The sequence below is a fragment of the Entelurus aequoreus genome, linkage group LG14, assembly GCF_033978785.1.
Source record: "Entelurus aequoreus isolate RoL-2023_Sb linkage group LG14, RoL_Eaeq_v1.1, whole genome shotgun sequence".
In the NCBI taxonomy this organism is placed as follows: Eukaryota; Metazoa; Chordata; class Actinopteri; order Syngnathiformes; family Syngnathidae; genus Entelurus; species Entelurus aequoreus.
Genome location: NC_084744.1, coordinates 11,389,012 through 11,412,224, shown reverse-complemented (window position 1 = coordinate 11,412,224; position 23,213 = coordinate 11,389,012). Strand labels below are relative to the sequence as shown.

At 38.1% G+C, this 23,213-nt stretch overlaps 1 protein-coding gene across 2 annotated transcripts in view; it reads left to right on the top strand.

The window, feature by feature from the left end:
• Positions 1-23,213, top strand: part of uxs1 (UDP-glucuronate decarboxylase 1) — a 104,496-nt gene that overhangs the window by 4,791 nt on the left and 76,492 nt on the right. For both annotated transcript variants that reach the window (XM_062068889.1, XM_062068888.1), the window contains exons 2-5: positions 6,302-6,329; positions 6,449-6,497; positions 18,632-18,675; positions 20,466-20,526. In XM_062068889.1, coding sequence (XP_061924873.1) covers positions 6,325-6,329; positions 6,449-6,497; positions 18,632-18,675; positions 20,466-20,526 — 159 coding nt within the window. In that variant the 5' untranslated portion in view covers positions 6,302-6,324. The remainder of the gene's footprint in view (positions 1-6,301; positions 6,330-6,448; positions 6,498-18,631; positions 18,676-20,465; positions 20,527-23,213) is intronic.

Below are 23,213 nucleotides of genomic sequence, written 5' to 3'. Positions count from 1 at the left end.
AAACGACAAAACGGGTAGGAGCTGCAATGACAAGAATTTCAATGACAATAATCCAGCCCTGACTGGAAGGGAAGACAGGTTCAAATAGCGTCTGGCTGATTGTGGCCCGGTGCCAATCAGCCACAGCTGAGGGGGAAAAGCACTCAGGGATACAAGCAGGAAATGAAGACAAAATAAAAGCACTGATAGGAAACTAAGACACACGCAACCAAACTGTCAGGGGCAACCCTGACAGTAGCCTCTCTTCCCATAACGGATACCAGACGTGTTAGAAAATCCCCCCCCGCCCCCAAAAAAACAGTCCAAAGTCAAGGGACGGTGGAGGGAGGACAAGGAGGTGGGCCGCCAGGCCAAGTGTCCCCGCAACCAGCGGGGAAGAGTCAGGTGGCGACGGCGAATTGAACGCCGCCGCAATTTGCGAGGCGGTCGCCCATGGAACGACCACATCCGTGGCCGATGAGAGGATGGTGGCGTCCTCTGCTGGCCCACCGGAGATGATGGTGGTGGCGCCCTCTGCTGGCCCACCGGAGACAATGGTGGTGGCGCCCTCTGCTGGCCCACTGGAGAGGATGGTGGAGGCGCCCTCTGCTGCTGGCCCACCGGAGTGCATGGTGGCGGCGCCCTCTGCTGGCCCACCGGAGTGCATGGTGGCGGCGCCCTCTGCTGGCCCACCGGAGTGCATGGTGGCGGCGCCCTCTGCTGGCCCACCAGAGTGCATGGTGGCGGCGCCCTCTGCTGGCCCACCGGAGTGCATGGTGGCGGCGCCCTCTGCTGGCCCACCGGAGTGCATGGTGGCGGCGCCCTGTGCTGGCCCACCGGAGTGCGTAGTGACGGCGCCCTCTGCTGGCCCACCGGAGTGCATGGTGGTGGCGCCGTCAGTTGCAGACCCACCGGAGATGATGGCGCCGTCAGTTGCAGACCCACCGGAGATGATGGCGCCGTCAGTTGCAGACCCACCAGAGATGATGGCGCTGTCAGTTGCAGACCCACCGGAGTGCATGGTGGCGTCTGCCGGCCCACCGTAGTGCATGGTGGCGTCTGCTGGTCCACTGGAGAGGATGGCTCCGTCTGTTGCAGACCCCTCGGAGATGATGGCGCCATCTCTTGCAGACCCACTGGGGCGAAAAGTAGCTGTGCTTCCCCAGCTGCACAGGTACTCATACCCCCCCCCCAAGGGATGGATCCCAGACGTCCCCAGATAGGCCCACAGACGACAGGGGGCAACCCTGACAAAAGGAATGGTTAAATCAGGCTAGAATTCATGTTTTAGAATGGCCTTCCCAAAGTCCTGATTTAAACGTGTGGACAATGCTGAAGAAACAAGTCCATGTCAGAAAACCAACAAATTTAGCTGAACTGCACCAATTTTGTCAAGAGTGGTCAAAAATTCAACCAGAAGCTTGCCAGAAGCTTGTGGATGGCTACCAAAAGCGCCTTATTGCAGTGAAACTTGCCAAGGGACATGTAACCAAATATTAACATTGCTGTATGTATACTTTTGACCCAGCACATTTGCTCACATTTTCAGTAGACCCATAATAAATTCATAAAAGAACCAAACTTAATGAATGTTTTTTGTGACAAACAAGTATGTGCTCCAATCACTCTATCGCAAAAAAATAAGAGTTGTAGAAATTATTGGAAACTCAAGACAGCCATGACATTGTCCTTCACAAGTGTATGTAAACTTTTGACCACGACTGTACACACATATAAAGTTAATGTTCCAATGATTGTCACAGACACACACTAGGTGTGGTGAAATTTGTCCTCGGCATTTGACCTATCCCCTCGTTCCACCCCCTGGGAGGTGAGGGGAGCAGTGAGCAGCATTGTACGCCGCGCTCGGGAATCATTTGGTGATTTAACCCCCAATTCCAACCCTTGATGCTGAGTGCCAAGCAGGGAGGTAATGGGTCCCATTTTTTGTAGTCTTTGGTATGACTCGGCAGGGGTTTGAACTCACGACCTACCGAACTCAGGGCGGACACTTTAACCACAAGGCCACTGAGCAATTTGTAACACAATTTACATTAAGGATTTCTGAATACAACGGTTCTGGTAATAAATAGTTAAGTCAGTTATGATTGTGGACGCCAAAAGATTACAACACAACAACTTTCTGCTACAGCACGATTACAAAAGCCAACACATAAAAATGACAACACAATATTATAAAATTACAACTTAACTTTAAACCACAAAGGATGCGTCGAACAAAACGGAAGTGAAAGCGGCACAAGTTCGCAGACGAACCAGCTTGAGACGGAAGGTTAAAAACAGTGTAATAAACACATTTACAGTATATAGGTATTATTGAAAACGTTTCAAAAAAGTTATTTATGACTGAAAAAGTGTTCACACCTCATTTAGTTTCCAACTTCGTTCATTACACTTTCAGCCATTTGGTCCATGTGTTGATACAACTTGTCAGCTGTCACTTCCGTTACGTCTTTATGATGTTCCGTGTTTATTTAAAATGAGAGTAGTAGCAGGTCAAACCACTGCTCATTTAATCTGAAAAGATTTGGTTGTGCTTAATTTCTCAGGTAAATCTACTGCAATTCAGCAGTGTGCAATTCAACCTGAGGAGATATTGGTTGCACATTATTTTTTATATTAGTATTGTATTATTTCATGTTAAAAATAACTGCAAAAGTAGCAGGTAAATCTACTAGTAAAATGTTGGTTACTGTACTTTTATGGAAAATTGCTTGAGTATTTAAAATGAGAGCAGAAATTGTTTTCTCTTGTTAAATCAACCTAAAGTGCACTTTATTCAAATATGATGTGAATGCATTGGCCATTATTGTTGTTTACTTGCTTGTTTATATCCATAGTTCATTTATATCTAATTCCTTTCAAAGAAATAATAGGATTATAAAAAACTTCAGTTGAGGATCGTATCGTTCTCCAAAGAATAATATTGTCCTGAATCGTATCGGCAACCACACATTTTGAATTGCATCGAGTCGTTGTCAAAACAAATTGTTACACCCCATAGTTATCAATCAATGTTTATTTATATAGCCCTAAATCACGAGTGTCTCAAAGGGCTGCACAAGCCACAACGACATCCTCGGCTCAGATCCCACATCAGGGATGTGGGATCATAACTATGGGATCACACCCCATAACGTATTTTTCGGACTATAAGTCACAGTTTTTTTCATAGTTTGGCCGGGGGTGCGACTTATACTCAGGAGCGACTTATGTGTGAAATTATTAACACATTACCGTAAAATATCAAATAATATTACTTAGCTCATTCACGTAAGAGACTAGACGTATAAGATTTCATTGGATTTAGCGATTAGGAGTGACAGATTGTTTGGTAAACGTATAGCATGTTCTATATGTTATAGTTATTTGAATGACTCTTACCATAATATGTTACGTTAACATACCAGGCACGTTCTCAGTTGGTTATTTATGCCTCATATAACGTACACTTATTCAGCCTGTAGTTCACTATTCTTTATTTATTTTAAATTGCCTTTCAAATGTCTATTCTTGGTGTTGGGTTTTATCAGATAAATTTCCCCCAAAAATGCGACTTATACTCAGTGCGACTTATATATGTTTTTTTCCTTCTTTATTATGCATTTTTTGCCGGTGCGACTTATACTCCGGAGCGACTTATACTCCGAAAAATACGGTAGTTATGACGCAAAGTGTTCTTGATATTGTGACCCTTAAGATAACTGTTTATAACAGTGCAATTTTACACCATATTAAAGTATATCCACATTACCAAACAAATATGTTTGACAGTTGTTGCCTATACAAGGCACCGAGAACAAAGGTTTGCAGTCGCATAAACTACAATCTGTTCCTTTTAGTTTGAGCCATTGGCTTAGCTAAATAAGATAACGACAATACAGAAGTTTTGTTGCACATTACATTTATAATTTATAAAATGCCATTCATATTCCTTTGGGCATACTCCCATAATGACATGTTGCAAAACTGGCTAGAAGTGGTATGCAAGACTTGTAGCTGTTACTATAAGGATGCCTTTTCAGGTTTGATTGCCCCAAAATCATTGCAAAGTTTCTGGTTAGAACACAAGTTAAATGAAAATGTTTGGCTACTTGTGCTGCATGGATTGCTGGCATTCCCCATAGAAAATGTGTTCCTTCAGCTCTACTTAACAAGTGAGTCCTGTATGCTGTTTTGTTTTTGTATGCTAATTTAATTATGTACCGTGGCTCTTAACTGTTTATCCAATTCAAATGGGCATTATGGACATGCAGAAAATACAGTTCTACTATCTAACTTTGGTATGAGGCTGTTTAACGTAGTATAATTGTTTCCTGTATTCTAGGTCTATTCAGTTAGCGGTCAGTGGGCCACATGCGGCTTTAGCTATCACACGTGTTAAAATTAAGCTTACTACTGTACAATAAAACTTAAATGAAGTAAAATTCATCATCAAAGAATTTCCATATTGTCCTGAGCAGCCATGATAGCAAAGTGTATTCCACTTTCACAAAAAGTCACAAAAGGTTTTATTTCCTGTTCTAGACCTGGTTGGAATTGCACTTTTCCTCTTTGCGCATAAAAAGTGATGATTTCACTATCTCGACTATATAGTGCAGGGGTGTCAAACGTACGGCCTGAGGGCCAGATCAGGCCCGCAAACAGGTTTTATCCGGCTCACGGGATGAGTTTGCCAAGTATAAAAATTAACCTGAAATTTTTGAATGAAACAGCTGTTGTAAATGTGTCCACTGGATGACGAAATGTTGAATGCATGCATGTTCGAAATAGACTCAAACTCAAATAGCAATTCTTTGTATCTTTGTAGATGATGCTACATATGTACAAAATAAACCACATGATGTTAGTACATCAGTCGAGGAAAATGATCAAACTACATAAATAACATAATGTAATTTGATTTTGATGTATTTTTTTTATCTTGATAGATTGAAAATTAACACCAAAGAGTTGACTGATGAACATTATCACAAAATGTATTCAGAAAGTATAAATAAAGGTAGAATACTATCAACCGCAACATGCAAGTGTAAAAAAATAACAACATTATGATTTGTACAATTTCAGAATGTGCTTGTTCTATTTTTAAACAAAGAAAACAATCTGAAGTTGTATTTATTTTTAAGTTATGCCGTGATTTTACCAGTTTTTATCTACTTGGGAGTATATTTTTCTCCATGTGGCCCCTGATCTAATACGAGTTTTACACCCCGATATAGGATAGGATTGTGAAGTGTGTACCATACCACTTTCATAAGGTCACAATTAAGATGTGTGTATCACTCTCCTGCGTCACAAACCAGACAATGTCCACATGAATGCACATATTTTTGAAATGCACATTTCCCCCACTTCAGTGTTAAGATAATGTCAATCCACACATTAACACTTGCACCTTTGGGCCACTCAGAAGCCTAAAAAAGCAAACACAACTTGCTTTGTCGCACATTTTCACAGCTCTGTTCATCAGTATAGTGGTTAGAGTGCACATTTACACAAATTATATGAATGATTTAAAAAAAAAAAAAAAAAAAAATATATATATATATATATATATATATATATATATATATATATATATATATATATATATATATATATATATATATATATATATATATATATATATATATATATATATATATCGCTTGTGCGTTATAATGCGCACACATCAGCATCTGCCGTTGCACAAAATTAAACAACAACCGATGAGTCAATAACGTCATGAATCAAAATAAAAAAATGAGACATAATTGATCATCTGTCACATAGTTAGCCAATTATGTGAACCACAACTTACTGTTTATTCATGTGAACTTTATAGATAATTATTTGTTTGTGTTACAGAATGAGGCAAAAAGTGACTTACTGTTTATTCATGTGAACTTTATAGATAATTATTTGTTTGTGTTACAGAATGAGGCAAAAAGTGAACAAATATGCTAGAAATTCCTAGGAAAAAATTAAAAATGGTTTCAAATTAAAAATAGAGAAGGATTAAATAACTTGCTTCTTCCTACTCCTTTTCGGACAAGTTGGAATGTAAATCTGTAAATAAGTGATGTACATACTGTAACTGTAACATGTTCGATAAACTAATACCAATATTTTAGAAGAGATTCTAAGTGATAACACCACTGGTGCTTCAACGTATGCTCCTTCCAAAGAACTTCTTAGGGACGGATCTGAGTTTAAACACTCAGATCTGCTCTCCTCTTGATTGAAAAATGTTTTTTTTTCTGTTTAAACAATAAAAAAAAGGCTAATAATGTACCTTCTCTCTTGTTCTCTCTTTCAGCTGTCTGGGGAACATATACAAGCATGAGGTACAGATTTTTAATGTATCCCTTTATTTTTTTTAATATTTCTTCTGCTTTTGATTCTGGCTGCAGCCAATATTCCAGTTCCTTCTGGTATGCTTATCATTGATTAATCCTTATCGTAGATCCATACAAGAACACAAAGAGGTGAAGATTGAGCAGAGGATCAATGAAGTAAGTTGTATAACTCAGCATTTTTTGTATTTTTACCAATATCTGCATTATGGTATTAACCAAAAAAATCCAGTGAATACTTAAAATGCACATGCTTCCTGTTTCTAATCTCTGGCTCGGCCAAGTGTTTAACAGAGATGGAAAGAACAATATACCCTTTTGTTCTGCCATCTTTTTTCTGGGCATCCTACTCATGTCTTTAAATACGGATATCCCTCAGCTAAGTTCTGGTAGCCTGGCTAACTGACTTCTTGCAGTATTTCCTTCATGCATGTGTTTTGGGGCTCTGTGTGTATTTTTTTTAGTTTGTAGCATTTCTCTGTTGCATGTGTTTTATGGTGTTTGTGGGTTTTTGGTGTGTTTGGAGTCTTTTGGACGTTGCTGTGCGTTTGTTGCCCCTGTCGGTCGCTGTACAGGAAAATGGGAGGCATTGTTGCCAGATAGTAAATGACACATTATCGAATCAGAAACCTAAATTTATCGTATTTTGACGTTAACTTTATACATAGGGTGATTCTATTGTAAAAATACGATAGTTATCGTACGTATGGGAATGCTGCTGGAAGGCACAATCTGCTTCAAGTCAGTGTACCAGATGTTAAGGGCTGTCATGTAACATCATTGACTAATTAGCTCTACCTGCTGGTGTTTTGACATTTTGACAAAGACTACTGGCAGATTTGGTTTAATTCCAAGGCAAAACTTTGAGTTGAACAATTGCTTGAAAAATTTGGCCATGATGACGATGTATTCCAGGATTTCCCCTTAAGGTAGCCAATCGTGGCACACCGCCACGGCATAATTAAAGCCGCCACTCCTTAAAAATAAGGTTTTTCTTACGTGAGAACAGAATAAAGTAAGATAATGTATTGTAGCCTCCGGAAGAAGTCAAAAGTCTGATGCTATGTTTATTTATTTTGATTGCTATTTTTAACTTTTATTGCCAATCTTATGCTAACAACCGGCCCAATTCCAACAGGTATTTCCTCCCCGTGCACACACTTTGTGCTTTTCCAGACACACAACAATACTTCCTAATTTTTCGCCAATCCCCTTTAAGGTACGGATGGGTGTGTTCACGATCATTGTAGCAATGAACATCAAATCAAAACCACACAACCAAAATACATTAACACTATCAGGTCGTTACAGGATGCATGGATATTATGAATGATGAATATATATTCCCCTAGAGGGGGGGGGGATACCCACATATGCGGTCCTCTCCAATGTTTCTCATAGTCATTCACATTGACGTCCCACTGGGGTGAGTTTTCCTTGCCCGTATGTGGGCTCTGTACCGAGGATGTCGTTGTGGCTTGTACAGCCCTTTGAGACACTTGTGATTTAGGGCTATATAAATAAACATTGATTGATTGATTGATATTATTTGCACACTATTGACTCTTGATGCACCGAAAAAAGACCACCGAAACAGCGCTGCTGAAACAGGATATTGTGACAACGTAGACAAACGCACGGGATTGTCTGCAGCGGAGGCAGCATGTCTGCGATGTGGACGTCCTTTATCATATCTGAGATTTACCTGCGGACAGCGATCTACAAAATGTGCAAGTATTAAGACGACAGCGGCGGCTTTTAAGGAAAGAAAGTCCAACTGGAGCAGCAGCGCGAAGCAAGTGTGACATCATGCTTGCTGCAGCTGCTTATCGCAGACATTGAGGGACAGAAGTAGGGTCTCTAAACACGAGTAATGTCTATAAAAACACCAGAAAAAGATTCAGTAAAAGTCTATAGACACTTAAAAAATTCTCAACAAAGTACATTGTACAATAAGCAGCAACAATTGCAAATAGTGCAAAACAATATATTATAACAAATATGTTTATGTTAATTAAAAAGTTTAAAATACCCATGATTGTCACTCGGCCGGGGTTTGAACTCACGACCTACCGATCTCAGGGCGGACACTCTAACCACAACACATATATCAAGAACATTTTACAGCAAATAATGCAAATTATACAATGATGTCATGGTGGCCATGTCCCTAACCATGCCCCCACCACCAAGGGTATCTTGGCAAGCCAGGGGAAACCCTGTATTCCCAACTTAAAAAGTAGTTATTTCTAATCGTCTCCACTATAAACTCTTGATAGAGCGGGGTCTGGCTTGCTCAATACACACTAATGAAAATCAGGAGCAGATTTTACTCACCCTCTTTTGATGGCGATCAGTGGTGATTGCAATAGGATTGCAAGGGAAGGTCCGCTTTTCCTCAAATCTCAAAATATAATGGGTCAAATATGTACTTTTGTGATTACATTTCATTGACTAAATATGCGCTGAAATGTGTTAAACTTTTGTTCAGAATCAATCAGCTAGTTTTGCGACAACTGACGCAACTTTCCTCTCATTCACTGTGGTAATGTCAGTGCATTCAACAGTGTTGAAGCTGAGTGTCCCTTGACTTCAATGGGGGAAACATAGCTTGGGTTGTTCCACTGCCGCCAAACTAGACAGTCATTGGATAAATACTCAGCTTTGTCCCAACCATCGGACGCAGAGGGTCTCTGGAACTGTATGGAAAGTGGCCTCGGCCTCGTCTGGCCTGTTCGCAAGGCTCTTGCATGGTGATTGGATGATCTGTTTGAGGCTGAATTAGGGCTGGGCGATAGAGCTAAAAACTGTATCCCGATAAAAGGCTTTTTACATTGTTCAATATTTCTATGACCTAGGGAAATATTGACCGGGAGAAAAAAAAATTTAATGTTAACATTTTTATTTGAATTGTAACCTTATAATCCTCTCAGCTATTAAAGCAGAAACGAAAGGAAATGTCAACACAACCATGAAAAACACTTAGTTAAAGGCCTACTGAAATGATTTTTTTTTTACTTAAACGGGGATAGCCGATCCATTCTATGTGTCATACTTGATCATTTCGCGATATTGCCATATTTTTGCTGAAAGGATTTAGTATAGAACATCGACGATAAAGTTCGCAACTTTTGGTCGCTGATAAAAAAAGCCTTGCCTGTAACGGAAGTAGCGTGACGTCAAAGGTTGAAAGGCTCCTCACATTTCCCCATTGTTTTCAATGCAGCGAGAGCGATTCGGACCGAGAAAGCTACGATTACCCCATTAATTTGAGCGAGGATGAAAGATTCGTGGATGAGGAACGTGAGAGGGAAGGCCTAGGTGCAGTGCAGGACGCATCTTTTTTCGCTCTGACCGTAGCTTAGGTACAAGCTGGCTCATTGGATTCTACACTCTCTCCTTTTTCTATTGTGGATCACGGATTTGTATTTTAAACCACCTCGGATACTATATCCTCTTAAAAATGAGAGTCGAGAACGCGAAATGGACATTCACGGTGACTTTTATCTCCACGACAATACATCGACGAAACACTTTAGCTACGGAGCTAACGTGATAGCATCGGGCTTAACTGCATATGGAAACAAAATAAATAAGCCCCTGACTGGAAGGATAGACAGAAAATCAACAATACTATTAAACCACGGACCTGTAAATACACGGTTAATGCTTTCCAGCCTGGCGAAGGTTAACAATGCTTTTGCTAACGACGCCATTGAAGCTAACTTAGCAACGGGACGTCACAGAGCTATGCTAAAAACATTAGCTATCCACCTACGCCAGCCAGCCCTCATCTGCTCATCAACACCCGTGCTCACCTGCGTTCCAGCGATCGACGGTGCGACGAAGGACTTCACCCGATCACCGATGCGGTCGGCGGCTAGCGTCGGATAGCGCGTCTGCTATCCACCTCAAAGTCCTCCTGTTTGTGTTGCTGCAGCCAGCCGCTAATACACCGATCCCACCTACAACTTTCTTCCTTGCAGTCTTTATTGTTCATAAAACAAATTGCAAAAGATTCACCAACACAGATGTCCAGAATACTGTGGAATTTTGAGATGAAAACAGAGCTTTTTGTATTGGATTCAATGGCGTCCGAATACTTCCGTTTCAATGATTGACGTCACGCGCATACGTCATCATACATAGACGTTTTCAACCGGAAGTTTAGCGGGAAATTTAAAATTGCACTTTATAAGTTAACCCGGCCGTATTGGCATGTGTTGCAATGTTAAGATTTCATCATTGATATATAAACTATCAGACTGCGTGGTCGGTAGTAGTGGGTTTCAGTAGGCCTTTAATCTAAACCACCTTCTAAAATTACAATAAACACCCAACAAAACCTCTTAAAATTAAGTTGCAAAAATAGAGAATATATAAGAAATGCTAAATAAATAGTAACAAAATAGTGCAAGGTGTGAAAGTGTAAACAATAGAGAAACCTGAGAAGAACAATTTTTTTTTTGCAGTTTACTGTCAGGAAGTGACGTGGTTTGTGTAACATTTAATTTGGTCTGTTATTCTTTAAGTATGGAAATCATTTTGTCATGCTGTAATTATTATTTAAATATTATTGGACCAAATTATTATTTTAAAGTAGCACATTTGTTATTAGGGATGTAATGGTATCAAAATCTCACGGGACGATTTTATCACGGTATTAAGGCCACGGTATGATATTATTAGGGTATATGTCCAAAAAAAAAAAAGCCTTAAAAATGCCATAATGTGTCAAATGAAGTCCCAGGAATGTTTAGGATAAACACACTTAAGGCTGGAATATACTTTTAAGGTGACTTTTCCTATTATATCAACAATTTCTTCTGTCTCTGCAGCACTTATTTTTATTTTCTCTTCTCACTCCATGTAGAGAATCAACAGCGACACAGAAAGATGGTGCAATGGTTCCTCCCATTGCTCTCCACTTTCTGTTTAGCTAGATTACCTTTTTTCATGCGACCAACCATACTTCATTCTTTTCAGTTTCTTCCGACACCCTCAAAAAAATGTGTATATTGAACGTTTTATCGAACGGATTGTAAATTGAAATTAATTACGTGTCTATCGCAATATTTATTGATATTGTTATATCTGCCCTTTTTGAGTAACAGCAAAATGAGCAAATCAGCAATCGTGAAATATAAGTTTCATTATGTTGTTCAGAGTTGAATTAAATCTTTTTTCGAAATCTGTGGTCCGCAAGTGCATCCTAGAGGGTTTCCAAAAAATATCTGTTTCTCAGGCCGCAGTGATACACAGTTGTAAAACACTTTCACACCACTTGTGGCAGTAATGAAAATCTCAAGAGAGTATGGCCAACCAAACAAAACTCGCCATTTTTGCTACCAAGGACGTGTGTGGCTTTGCCCGGAGGGTTGCATTTGCTGTTGTTTTGACGTTAGTTTTTCAGACAAAATAAACTGAAATAATACGTCTATATATAGTTCTGAACATACTTTAGCTCATAAAGTTACAATAAAACATGCTTTTATTTCGTCAAAGTATAATTTTGCGGCTGTATTTGATGCACTTTGCTGCTTAATTCATGCAGTATTTAGTTACCAGCAGGCTCTATAACAGGCTCCTGACAGCGCAATAAATGAACAAAAACACACAGAACGACCAAAAAAAAACCTTATTACCCTCATTTTGCCAAAATCTTCATTAGTTTTGGACTCCGACTATTTGTATTTCTGTTCGACTTCCTCGTCTGCTGTTATACTTGATAGCATTATCTTAGTTTTTCTGAGATTCAAGCATAATCTGTTTTTGTTAAACCAAGTCTTTAATTAGTTAATTTCTTCAGTAATTATTTGTATTAGTTTCTGTGTGTTCTCTCCTGAACAAACTTACACTATTACTTTCATTTTGCCAAAATCTTCATTAGTGTTGGAACAACAATCACAGAGAAATTGTGACTTTTGTGTGAAGTAGGTCATCTGTGGTGGCTGCCTCTAATGTATTTGTTGTCTTCTTTCCGGGTTGCAGGGAAAGCGATGTAAAAGCTTTCCACCATTCGCATGGGTGGGGCACCTCGATGTTGCACAACGGGGCTTTTTTACACGTCGAAAAACGATTGTGAAGCGCCGCAGACACATAGCATCAGCCAAAGTAGTAGCAGTCATGAGTGCTTTTTGACCAATCATTGAGGAGATCGCCTAAAACCGAGTTGGGCATACTCTCTTTATACACGACTCTGTCTCAAACAATCAGAAGTCTGAAGTTAAAGTCAAAGAGAGATTTTTTTTAAGTGCAAAAATTATGACTAAAATGGGGAAGATGCACTTACATTTTATTGACAGTTTATGTACGAAACATATTATTTAGTTAGAATGTATTCATTTTAGCACTGCGTACATGAATTTTCATGTCCCTTTAGTATTTATTTTTATTTTTTAGGTTTATTCTGTTAAAGTGTAAGTAAGTTAGATATATTTATTGAATATTATTAAAATCAAGAGCAAGATTTCTAATTCCGTGTTAATATTTGAGTGGCCCCCGTGTAGTTTCCACTGTAGTGGGCCCCGAAGTCTAAAAGGTTAAGAACCCCTGCTCTAAGGGACATTTCCTTTGTAATATCTAGCGTCTTTATATCTTTTGTTATTAGGGACTTGTTTGGAGAGTAGCTACTTAAAAGACCAGCAGCCGCAACTGATGGCGACAGAGCATCAACATTCCATTTGACCAATACATGTTTTAGCCTAACAGAAAATGCAGAAATGTGTGAATACATTAAAAACGATAAAGCGTGTTGCTGCTTAACCGACAGTGCCTCAAAAAGAGGTGCATCTCATCGTTTTTGAGATCTCCTCATCTTGAACTTTTGAGTAAGTTACAATCCCATGGTTACATGAAATGTTACGAAAATGTAATTAGTGCACACAGTGCTCTCTTTAATATTCTGTCCTAAGATACTTCTTACAAAATATCATTGGTTTTCTCTTTTATTAGCCACGCATGCTGCGTTGACATTTGATATGTTGCCTGTTTATATGTGTACCGGAATCTTCCCAACGCATTCTAATCACTTTTTCCCGGCTTATCGCATGTTGCAGGTGCTCTTGGGTTGTTTTTTTCAGTTTGTTATCACAGTGACCTTATGGTTTAAAGCACCGCTTCTAAATGTGCCATCGTAATAAAGCCGCTCGTCTTCCAGGGAGTAGCCCCGTTTGCTTTGAGGCCATTCGTCAGTTGTTAAAGGAAATTACGATTTTAAAGACATGGTCTCGATAAGAGTGGTCGAAGGGTTTTATTGACATATACTCGCTACAGGAAGAATGATAAGACTTTCTTCACCAATTATTATTATTAAATTCTTACTATTATTTATTTATTTATTTTTACTGTGATTACATATGGAGTTTATTGTGAATAAATTGAGAACAGGAAGTGAATAAAAAAGTTTCAGCAACTGTTATGTAAAGAAAAGGGGTAGGATTAAATAAGCTCTGCTTCTTCCTACTCCTTTTCGAACATGTTGAAAAGAGAAACTGGAAATTGTGATGTATCATGTTGTATGCTTGCATGTTCGAAATAAACTCAAACTCTCTAACTCTAAGAAACTCGACAGTGATGTGACCATTTCAAAATTAATAAAATAAATGTTCAGATATACATCAAACAGAAACATAATAATTAAGCATGAAATATGGTTATAAGGTTAAAACATAAAATTTGCTACCTAATCGGACTCTTCTTAGCAGCACTGGGAAGAGAAAGCAGTCAACTTTTTTTGACATTTAAAACACTTCCTTGTGGTCTACATAACATAACATAATGATGGTTCTTTGGCCAAAATTTTGCATAGATCATGTTTTATAGACTGTTTCCAAGCTGCTTTCTGACCGTCCCTTCTGGATACGCCGTTTTGTGGGCGGTCTTATTTACCTGCCTCCACTTCGACTGCATCTTCTTTCTGTCATTTTTGCTGTCGTTTTTAGCGCTTCCATAGCGAGTCTACTGACAGATACAAAATTCAGACTATACGCTACTTTAGATTAGAAATGGCAACAGCGGAGGATGCATGTGCATCTTTAAGCCAGTCTGCTCCACAACAAGAGGATAGAGAAAAAGAAGGAACGTATTGACTACAACTTCAGAATACAATTGCAGACGTGCGCAAAGTACTTTGAGTAAATTTATACCATATATGGATAATCTGCTGATGTCACAGGTCTAAAAAAGGGCACAGGACAGTGCAAATTCCAAACGGCTTGTTTAGAGGAAATATCTCCGCATTGCATCCACGGATTGATTTCAAATTTTCGGGACTTATGCAGATCCCAGATATGCAGCAGTTGGTAAGAAAAGTCCCTACATTGTGGACTGTTCGAGCTGTAAAGTTTCTCACTTTATCTTTATTTCTACTCTAGGAGCAGGTAAAATTATTACACACACTGGCCAGACTTGCTTTTTGTTACGTGTTTCACTTAAACCATTCTTCCTGCAACCTGACACTGCTTTATCTGAATTTTTTTTTCACAAAACTGTTAGGGCCTGATCTACTAAAGGTTTGCATGTATTAAAACACATACATACTTGATAGCAAACTCAAAGCTGATTTGCTAAACTTTTAGGAGGATTGCGTCTCTAAAAGAAGAACTGCAGTTTTGGGGTTTTTTGCCTATAATTCACAATCCATATGTAAATCTTTTTCATTTTATATGCATTCTAAGTTGTAAAATACAGCAAGTACGAGGTGACTAACAATGCAGCTAATGGGAGTACACTGTTCCGCCTGTAAAACCCTCTAAACCGAAAAGTTGGTCAACTTTGACATACAATTTAGACCCAGAGATGGCGAGAAAGACACAAAAAGACGTTCGTCTGCGACACTTAAATACAAAAATTTAAAAAAGCCTTTGTGAGAATTATGATTAATCTATATTTAAACTGGAAGATATTAACATCCTATCAGTCGACTTACTAGTGAGAGCAGACATTGTACAGTGAGTGACTGTTTTATTATGTTCAACGTTTGTATATCTTGTTCAGCACTTATTGTAGCATTACTGCTACATGAGACTTAGTGTTTCACTAAAGCTGGATCTGCTTAGCTCCCAGCTTCTAAAACTTGTAGATCACCCTCTTTATATTCAGGCTACAAAATATAAGGTTCTGGATCATACTCTATCCCAAAGTAATCTTTGTTCATAAAGGAAAAACATATGTGTTCATGTCTTAAATTAGGATTGGGAATGGCAGAACAATTCCAAAAAAAGAGCAGTTCCCATTTTAGTGCTCCTAAAATCTGGAATAGCCTTCTTGAAGATGTGAGACAGGCCTCATCATTGGCAATTTTCAAATCCAGGCTGAAAACACTTATTTAATTATGCATATGACAACTGAAAGTATTTTATCTAAACTCTTTGTTTATAGTTTGAATTATTATAGTTTTATGATGATTTTATGTATTTAATTTGAAATGTTTATTTTTATGATTATTTAATTTTAAATTTTGCCTTGTCATTTTCTGTAAAGCACTGTGAATTGCCTTGTGTATGAATTGTGCTCTATAAATAAACTTGCCTTGCCTTGTCTAGCCAAAAAAAGCGCAATCATTTAGCGTGTCCATCCGGAAAAATTTGCAGAATAAATGCTGATCATGAGAATGCCCACAATACTGGAAAGGAGAAAATGCAAAATTAATCATTTACTGTAGCACATGCAGTGTGATTTATCAATGCTGAAATTGTTCTGCATCTGCTGTTTTGAGTCTATGCATTATTTCAAGCGTCTAGAAAAGACGTGCACACTGGCAGTTGCGCAGAAATAGCTGTAAAAAAGGTGACAATATCACTTCAGCGCCGTCCCACGTATGCTTGTCAACATACACTGAACAAAAATATAAACACTACACTTTTGATTTTGCTCCCATTTTTCATGAGTTTAACTCTGTTTTGAAGTTGTTTTAGAGGGTTTGAAGACGACAACGGTGACTCCCAATACCCGCAACTTTTAAGCGTGTTTTATCATCTTTAAAATCGTAAAATAATGATTGTGAATGATTGGCAAAATTCCCCAAAAAGTGCAGTTCCCCTTTGAGGACAACAAATGCAAGTGTATTTTATTGATGGCATTTTGAAAGATCCTGAGGCCCATTGTTGTGTTGTTCACCCGAGACCATCACCTCATGTAGCAGCATGACAATGAACGGCCCCATGTTGCAAGGATCTGTACACAATTCATGGAATCTGAAAACATCCCAGTTCTTGCGTGGCCAGCATACTTACCGGACATGTCACCGATTGAGCATGTTTGGGATGCTGTGGATCGGCGTATACTACAGCGTGTTCAAGTTCCTGCTAATATGTGGCAACTTAGCACAGTCATTGAAGAGGAGTGGACCAACATTCCACAGGACACAATCAACAACCTGATCAACTCAAAGGAGATGTTTTGTACTGCGTGAGGAAAATGGTGGTCACACCAAATACTGGCTTCTTTTCTGACCCCCCCCAGACTCCCAATAAAGCAAAACTACACATTTTAGGCTGGCCTTTTATCGTGGGCAGCGTAAGGCACACCTGTGCAATAATCATGCTGTTTAATCAGCATCTTGATATGCCACACCTGTGAGGTTTGATGGATTATCTTGACAAAGAAGAAAAGCTCACTAACACAGATTTAGACATATTTGTGAACAATATTTGAGAGGAATAGGCATGTTGTGTATATAGTAATAGGTTTTAGATCTTTTGGTTCAACTCATAAAAAATGAGAGCAAAAACAAGTGTTGTGTTTATATTTTTGTTCAGTAAATATGGACTGTCAAAAATAAAAATATTAGACATATCTATCAAGCAATATCATTTTATATATTTTTTTGCAGATGTTTAACTTAAATGGCTGATTAAAAAATAATAATGGAGGCACAGTCATAGTGCTCTTTGTTGGTTAAATTTACAATGTTCATGAACGCACCTCGCTGTGTGTGTGGCAGACAGTGTTGGCATCACTCTAGCAAAGAGAAGTGTGCAAGTTCATATAGGGTCTTGGAACTCAGGAGTGCTGTTGGCGTTTTAAGGTTGGTAATAAAGTTTAAAAAGAGCGCCAGACTCTGTTGGGACGCTAAAATATAATTTGCTGCCTCTGCCAAGAGCTCTTCTCACTCATCCTGCACAAAACTATTGCCAGGCATGCTTCCCAGAAAAGTTTTAGATCCTGAGACAAAGTTTGTACACTAATTGAAAAGCTTGTTGTTTGGGGGTGGGTTGTAAATTGAGGTTTCACTGTTCTTAGCTCGCTTCCCTTCCACAGAGGAATGAGGGTCTGATGATACGACTGATAGGTTGATAGTCGAATTGTCGACTATTCAAAGACACCTCTATTAAATACAGTGCATCCAGAAAGTATTCACAGTGCTTCACTTGATTCACATTTTGTTATGCGATAACCTTTTTCCAAAATGAAGTACCGTATTTTTCGGAGTATAAGTCGCTCCGGAGTATAAGTCGCACCGGCCGAAAATGCATAATAAAGAAGGAAAAAAACATATATAAGTCGCACTGGAGTTTAAGTCGCATTTTTGGGGAAAATGTATTTGATAAAACCCAACACCAAGAATAGACATTTGAAAGGCAATTTAAAATAAATAAAGAATAGTGAACAACAGGCTGAATAAGTGTATGTTATATGAGGCATAAATAACCAACTGAGAACGTGCCTGGTATGTTAACGTAACATATTATGGTAAGAGTCATTCAAATAACTATAACATATAAAACATGCTATACGTTTACCAAACAATCTGTCACTCCTAATCGCTAAATCCCATGAAATCTTATACGTCTAGTCTCTTACGTGAATGAGATAAATAATATTATTTGATATTTTACAGTAATGTTTTAATAATTTCACACATAAGTCAGTCCTGAGTATAAGTCGCACCCCTAGGCAAATTATGAAAAAAACTGCGACTTATAGTCCGAAAAATACGGTAATTTTTTTTTTTTTTCTCGTCAAACTTGTACACACAACACAATGGCATAATGAAAAAACAAATGGGGGAAATGTTTGCAAATTTATACAAAAAAACGAGAAACCAAATACATCGCATGTACATACAGTATTTTAGCTATTGTGAATGCTGTACAGATGCACTGCAGGTGCAGTTGATGCAAAAGCTCTAAAAGTGTTCGAAAAGTGCTTGAATTTGATATTTTAAAAGGTGTATGAACTAAAATATGCAGGACAAACTATTTGATTAAACAGATGACCAAGAACATTTAACTGAATACCATCCCTTGTTTTTACATGTAGTCATTTTTTGTGTTCTGTCGTCATTCAAGGCTGTGGCTCCACTCCGAGAGAAGATACGTGATCTGGAACAAAGGTCTGTGTGCTCTTTCTTTGTTTTCGCAAAGCATGTTCACATTCAGTGACAAAATAAGTGTTTGATCGCCTGTTGATTTTACAAACATATGAACAGTCAGGATTTTTATAGTAGGTTTATTGTTGCAGAGCGACACAGAATGGAAACAAAATAATAAAAAAAACAAATAAAGTTAATTTGTTTTTGATTGTATGTAGGATCTGCAGGTAGCAGGGTGGCGTGCGAGAGAAGCGAATCCTTACAGACTTACCCTAAGCCACCAAAGCCAATAGAGGATATTTTAAATCAATGCATTGTACAGGTGGTCGTTGATTCATAATGTTCAAAATAACGACGTCGTGCGGTTACAAACGTGCGCTCGTAAATGATTTAAAAAATATTGTTTCGGTCCATTAACAATGATTAGTTTGAGACTTGCTTATTGCACATGCAGCGGAAGGATACAAACTCAAAACACTTGCGTTTTAAATCAATGTCTTTCTTTGAAATTAATTGAAATAAATACAATTGGTGCTTGGCTCCCCCCAAAAGAGCACAATTTTAAACACGTAACATGCCTTTTAGAAAGATGAACAAACTTTTAGATAAGAAATATGGCATGTAAACAATACAATAGAATGTAGTTCCCACAACTACAGTAGTTTTATGAAGTAATGTGATAATATATAGTATTTACCTTGGTGAGTAGACTTATTCGGTATCTCCTTCCTGCTACTTCTCCATCAAACACATTATCAGCAACTTCTCCATATTTTCATGGATAAATGCCCACCATTTAGATATTATTTTAACATCTTTGGCCAGTGTTTATTAGTTTACTGTGATGTTTATATTTTATTATGAATGTTTTTTATTTGCACTATAGTCCCTGATTGACAAACACATTTTCTGGCGTTTTAATTCAATGATTATTATTAAATTCTCAGCATTGTCCTTCACACTCCCTTTTTTCCACCTAATGTAGCAAGTAAGACCAGATGCTTTGGTCAGATCTTAGGGTTCACTGTGACATTTGCTGTGCTGACTAATGGCGGCTGCTCGCAACTTAAAACATATTAATTACAGAGAGACAGCGCTTATCTTAAAACATTCTTAAGTTGGGGCAATTTTAAATTGAGGTACCACTGTACTGCACATTTGTATGTTTTGTGTACAGTGGGAGTGGTGCAGGAATTAGTTTAGGTAAATGTTCTGACTTACACTAAACTTGGACTGCATCACTGTCTAGGACCCACAAACCTCAAGGACCACTTCATATTAATCTTCACTAAACTCACAGTGAAGTGTTAAAAGAGCTTTGTGTGGAATATCAACAGTTCATTGAAGCCCAAATGTTATTTTTATTGTAGCTGCTAATATTGCTTTCATTATTTGTCATCATGTAAAGTCAATTGGACATCTTCAGTGCTGAAGTCCACACGGGTGCATTTCATTTTTATGGGTTTTAGAGCAATTCAGATGTAGCGAAGATGAGAAAGCTAATACTGTGGCGGCATTGAAGCACTCTTTGGAAGTTTGAAATCAAATCGAAATGCAGCCACAGCTACAGACTGTAAACATCCTTGGTATCACTCGCATTTGTTAAAGAAAAACCATGAGCTTTAATGTGATGGATTTTTCAAGATGCCATATTGTTTCAGCGCCTGAGGCATATTCAGTCATGTCTGTGCATTTGAGCAGAGACGAGCCTTAGTAACACGCAAATATTGATTCTGATCTTTTTGTTTGGATGTCCCTTTAGTGTACTTTTACCCCCTCCTGATGTTCATTCTTTATCGTCTCTCTTCCAGTTTCTCTGAAAAATACCCACCTGTGAAATTTCTGTCCGAGAAGGATCGAAAGAGGATTTTGGTACGTAGCACAAACACAAGGAAATAATGTGCAATCACACTCGCTGCCAGGTTCCAGCTGACTTTTGCTTTTGTGGTATTTTGTAGGTATCCCACTGTTTGCTTTGGCTTAGATGTTAAACAAAATCAGAAGGACAAACTTTGTTGTTTGGTTCAGATGGTAGAGTAGTCATCCGGAAACTTGAGGGTTCCTGATGGTACGAATCCACCTTCTGCCATCCTAGTCACTAGCGATGTGTCCAGGACACTTCACCCATGGAGGACTACAGATGGAAATGAGCAACTATGCTATAATCTTGCTTATTTAAAGTCCGTACAGCATATTATTCATTATTGTGTACTGTCCAATATGATACACATATACATATATAGATGGCTTATGACATGGGTGTCCAAAGTCTGGCCTGGGGACCACCTTTTGGAAGTCTCCTTACTCATTTTTGCACTAAACATGCAACACCATTTAGGTAACCATCCGAGGTTAAGGTAAAGGAGCATGTGCAGTCAAATTGAATTGCGTGATTAATCTGTGTATGAACATGATCAATGCAATATATTTTGTAATTAGTCATATGATTTATATATATATATATATATTAGGGCTGTCAAACGATTAAAATATTTAATCGTGATTAATCACATTTTGTCCATAGGTAACTCCAAATTATCACGATTAATCGCAGAAAAGTATAATTTTTCGTCATTAATGAGTGTACTCTAGACAGATAATTTTTTAAGTTTTTAATACGATGACTAGACAATTAATTTGCTTAGATGAACGAAAAGGATATACAACGTTTTTAAAGAGAATAAAACAAATACTTGCAGTGCGTTTGTGTCTTGCCAAATTTTCTATTTTGTACGAATACAGAATATGTACTGCTTTAGGAGCACTTGCATTTAGAGGAGAGGAGCTACACGTCCATGTTTAGATAGCAGTTTCATGCATTAATAACACAAAACGTGGATTGACACGATCGTCCTTTGATTGTCAAAGATGCTAGGTGATATTTTTTCTACATTATTAAATGTTTCTAATATTCTGTACTTTACATTTTGTACAGGTTAGTAGTAGCAGCAGTTTATTTTGGACATGCTAAAAACAAAGCAAAATAAAAAATAAAGGAAAAAAAGTACACAGGAAATCATCGGGAAAACATTACAGTAAGGTACAAAAATAAACACATTTCACAATGCAAGCACATAAAAAATGAAAACAATACATAATGTTTAGGTTTTTTCATATCCAAAAACGAGTGGGAAGAAGTTAATCTTATTTACTCCCACCCTTTATTTGATAATTCAAATAACTACTTTTCTTGTCATCATTATTATATACAATGAAAAATTTACAGGTCTGAGTAAAATATATTATCAATAATCTTTTACTCACTTTACACTTTTTTTGCTTTATATGTAATACTGTTTGTAGTTCCACAATATCTTTAAATTTCAATAGTTTTGAATGTAAGAAAATCTATCCCTATATCCTGCCCTATGAATGACACTTTTTGCTTTCTTAGAACCTTTATTTAACCAGATAAGAAAACCCATTGAGATCAAGGTCTCTTTCACAAGGGTGACCTGGCCAAGAGGTCAACAGCACATGTCACAGAGCAGTTTCAAAAATAATACATTAAGACATACATTTTAAAATACATAAGAGAACTGTAAAACAACAGAGATTTACATCTTTAAAAACACAGGCACTGTGCAAACGTCTCTCGCTGTTTGTCCCTCAGGACAGAACGGAAGGCTCCAAATGGAAGTAGTTCTGTAAGTTTCAGTTTCGTCTGCAATGCATTCCATGCCATAGGGGCAGCAATGCCAAAAGCTCTTTTGCCAAATTCAGTCTGTACATGAGGAACAGTTAAAACATACAAATTGTTAGAACGTAACGCATAAGAGCTGCTTTTTCTTTGTAACAGAGTACACAAGTATGGAGGTATTAAACCTAAACGAGCCTTATAAATGATAGTCAGCCAATGTGTGTATCTGCGTGCACTCAATGAAGATAAGTCTGACTTCATATACAGTTGACAATGGTGGGTGAGACTACGACAGCCAGTAACAAATCTTAGTGCTGAATGAAAAACAGTGTCCAAGGACTGGAGGCATTTAGATGAAGCACTAAAATAAAGCACGTCTCCGTAATCAATTACAGGCAAGATAGTTGCTGTCACCAATTTCTTTCTGACTTTAAGAGAGGAGCAGTTTTTATTTGTAAAAAAGAAACCAAGCTTTACCCTAAGCTTAGAGACCAAGTTGTTAATATTCTTGTGCAGGGTGATGAGTGGATATAGTGTGCTTATGTAATTATTGTCCCAAACTTCTGCACAGCAGTGCAAGTTAATGACATTTATATCTCTGCATGACAATGTTTTAACGTTATAGAAATATCACAGAATAACAGAATACCATGATTGGATGGAAAGCGTAGCGGTTTTATTGTGAAGCCGCCAACCGGACGTGTGTGACTTGTGTGTTTTGACGAAAATCTCAGATAAAAGTAACTTTAGAATTCCTATCTATCGTCTTTGTTTTTGCTGAGCTTGTATTCCATCTTACTAAAGCAGAGTAACAATCTAAATGTTATGTTTTCAATGCACTTAACTGTAATCCAAACACGGAATGAAGCTTCTCCTCACTCCATGCAGCAATGCACGCTCAGCATTCGCTCCAATGATG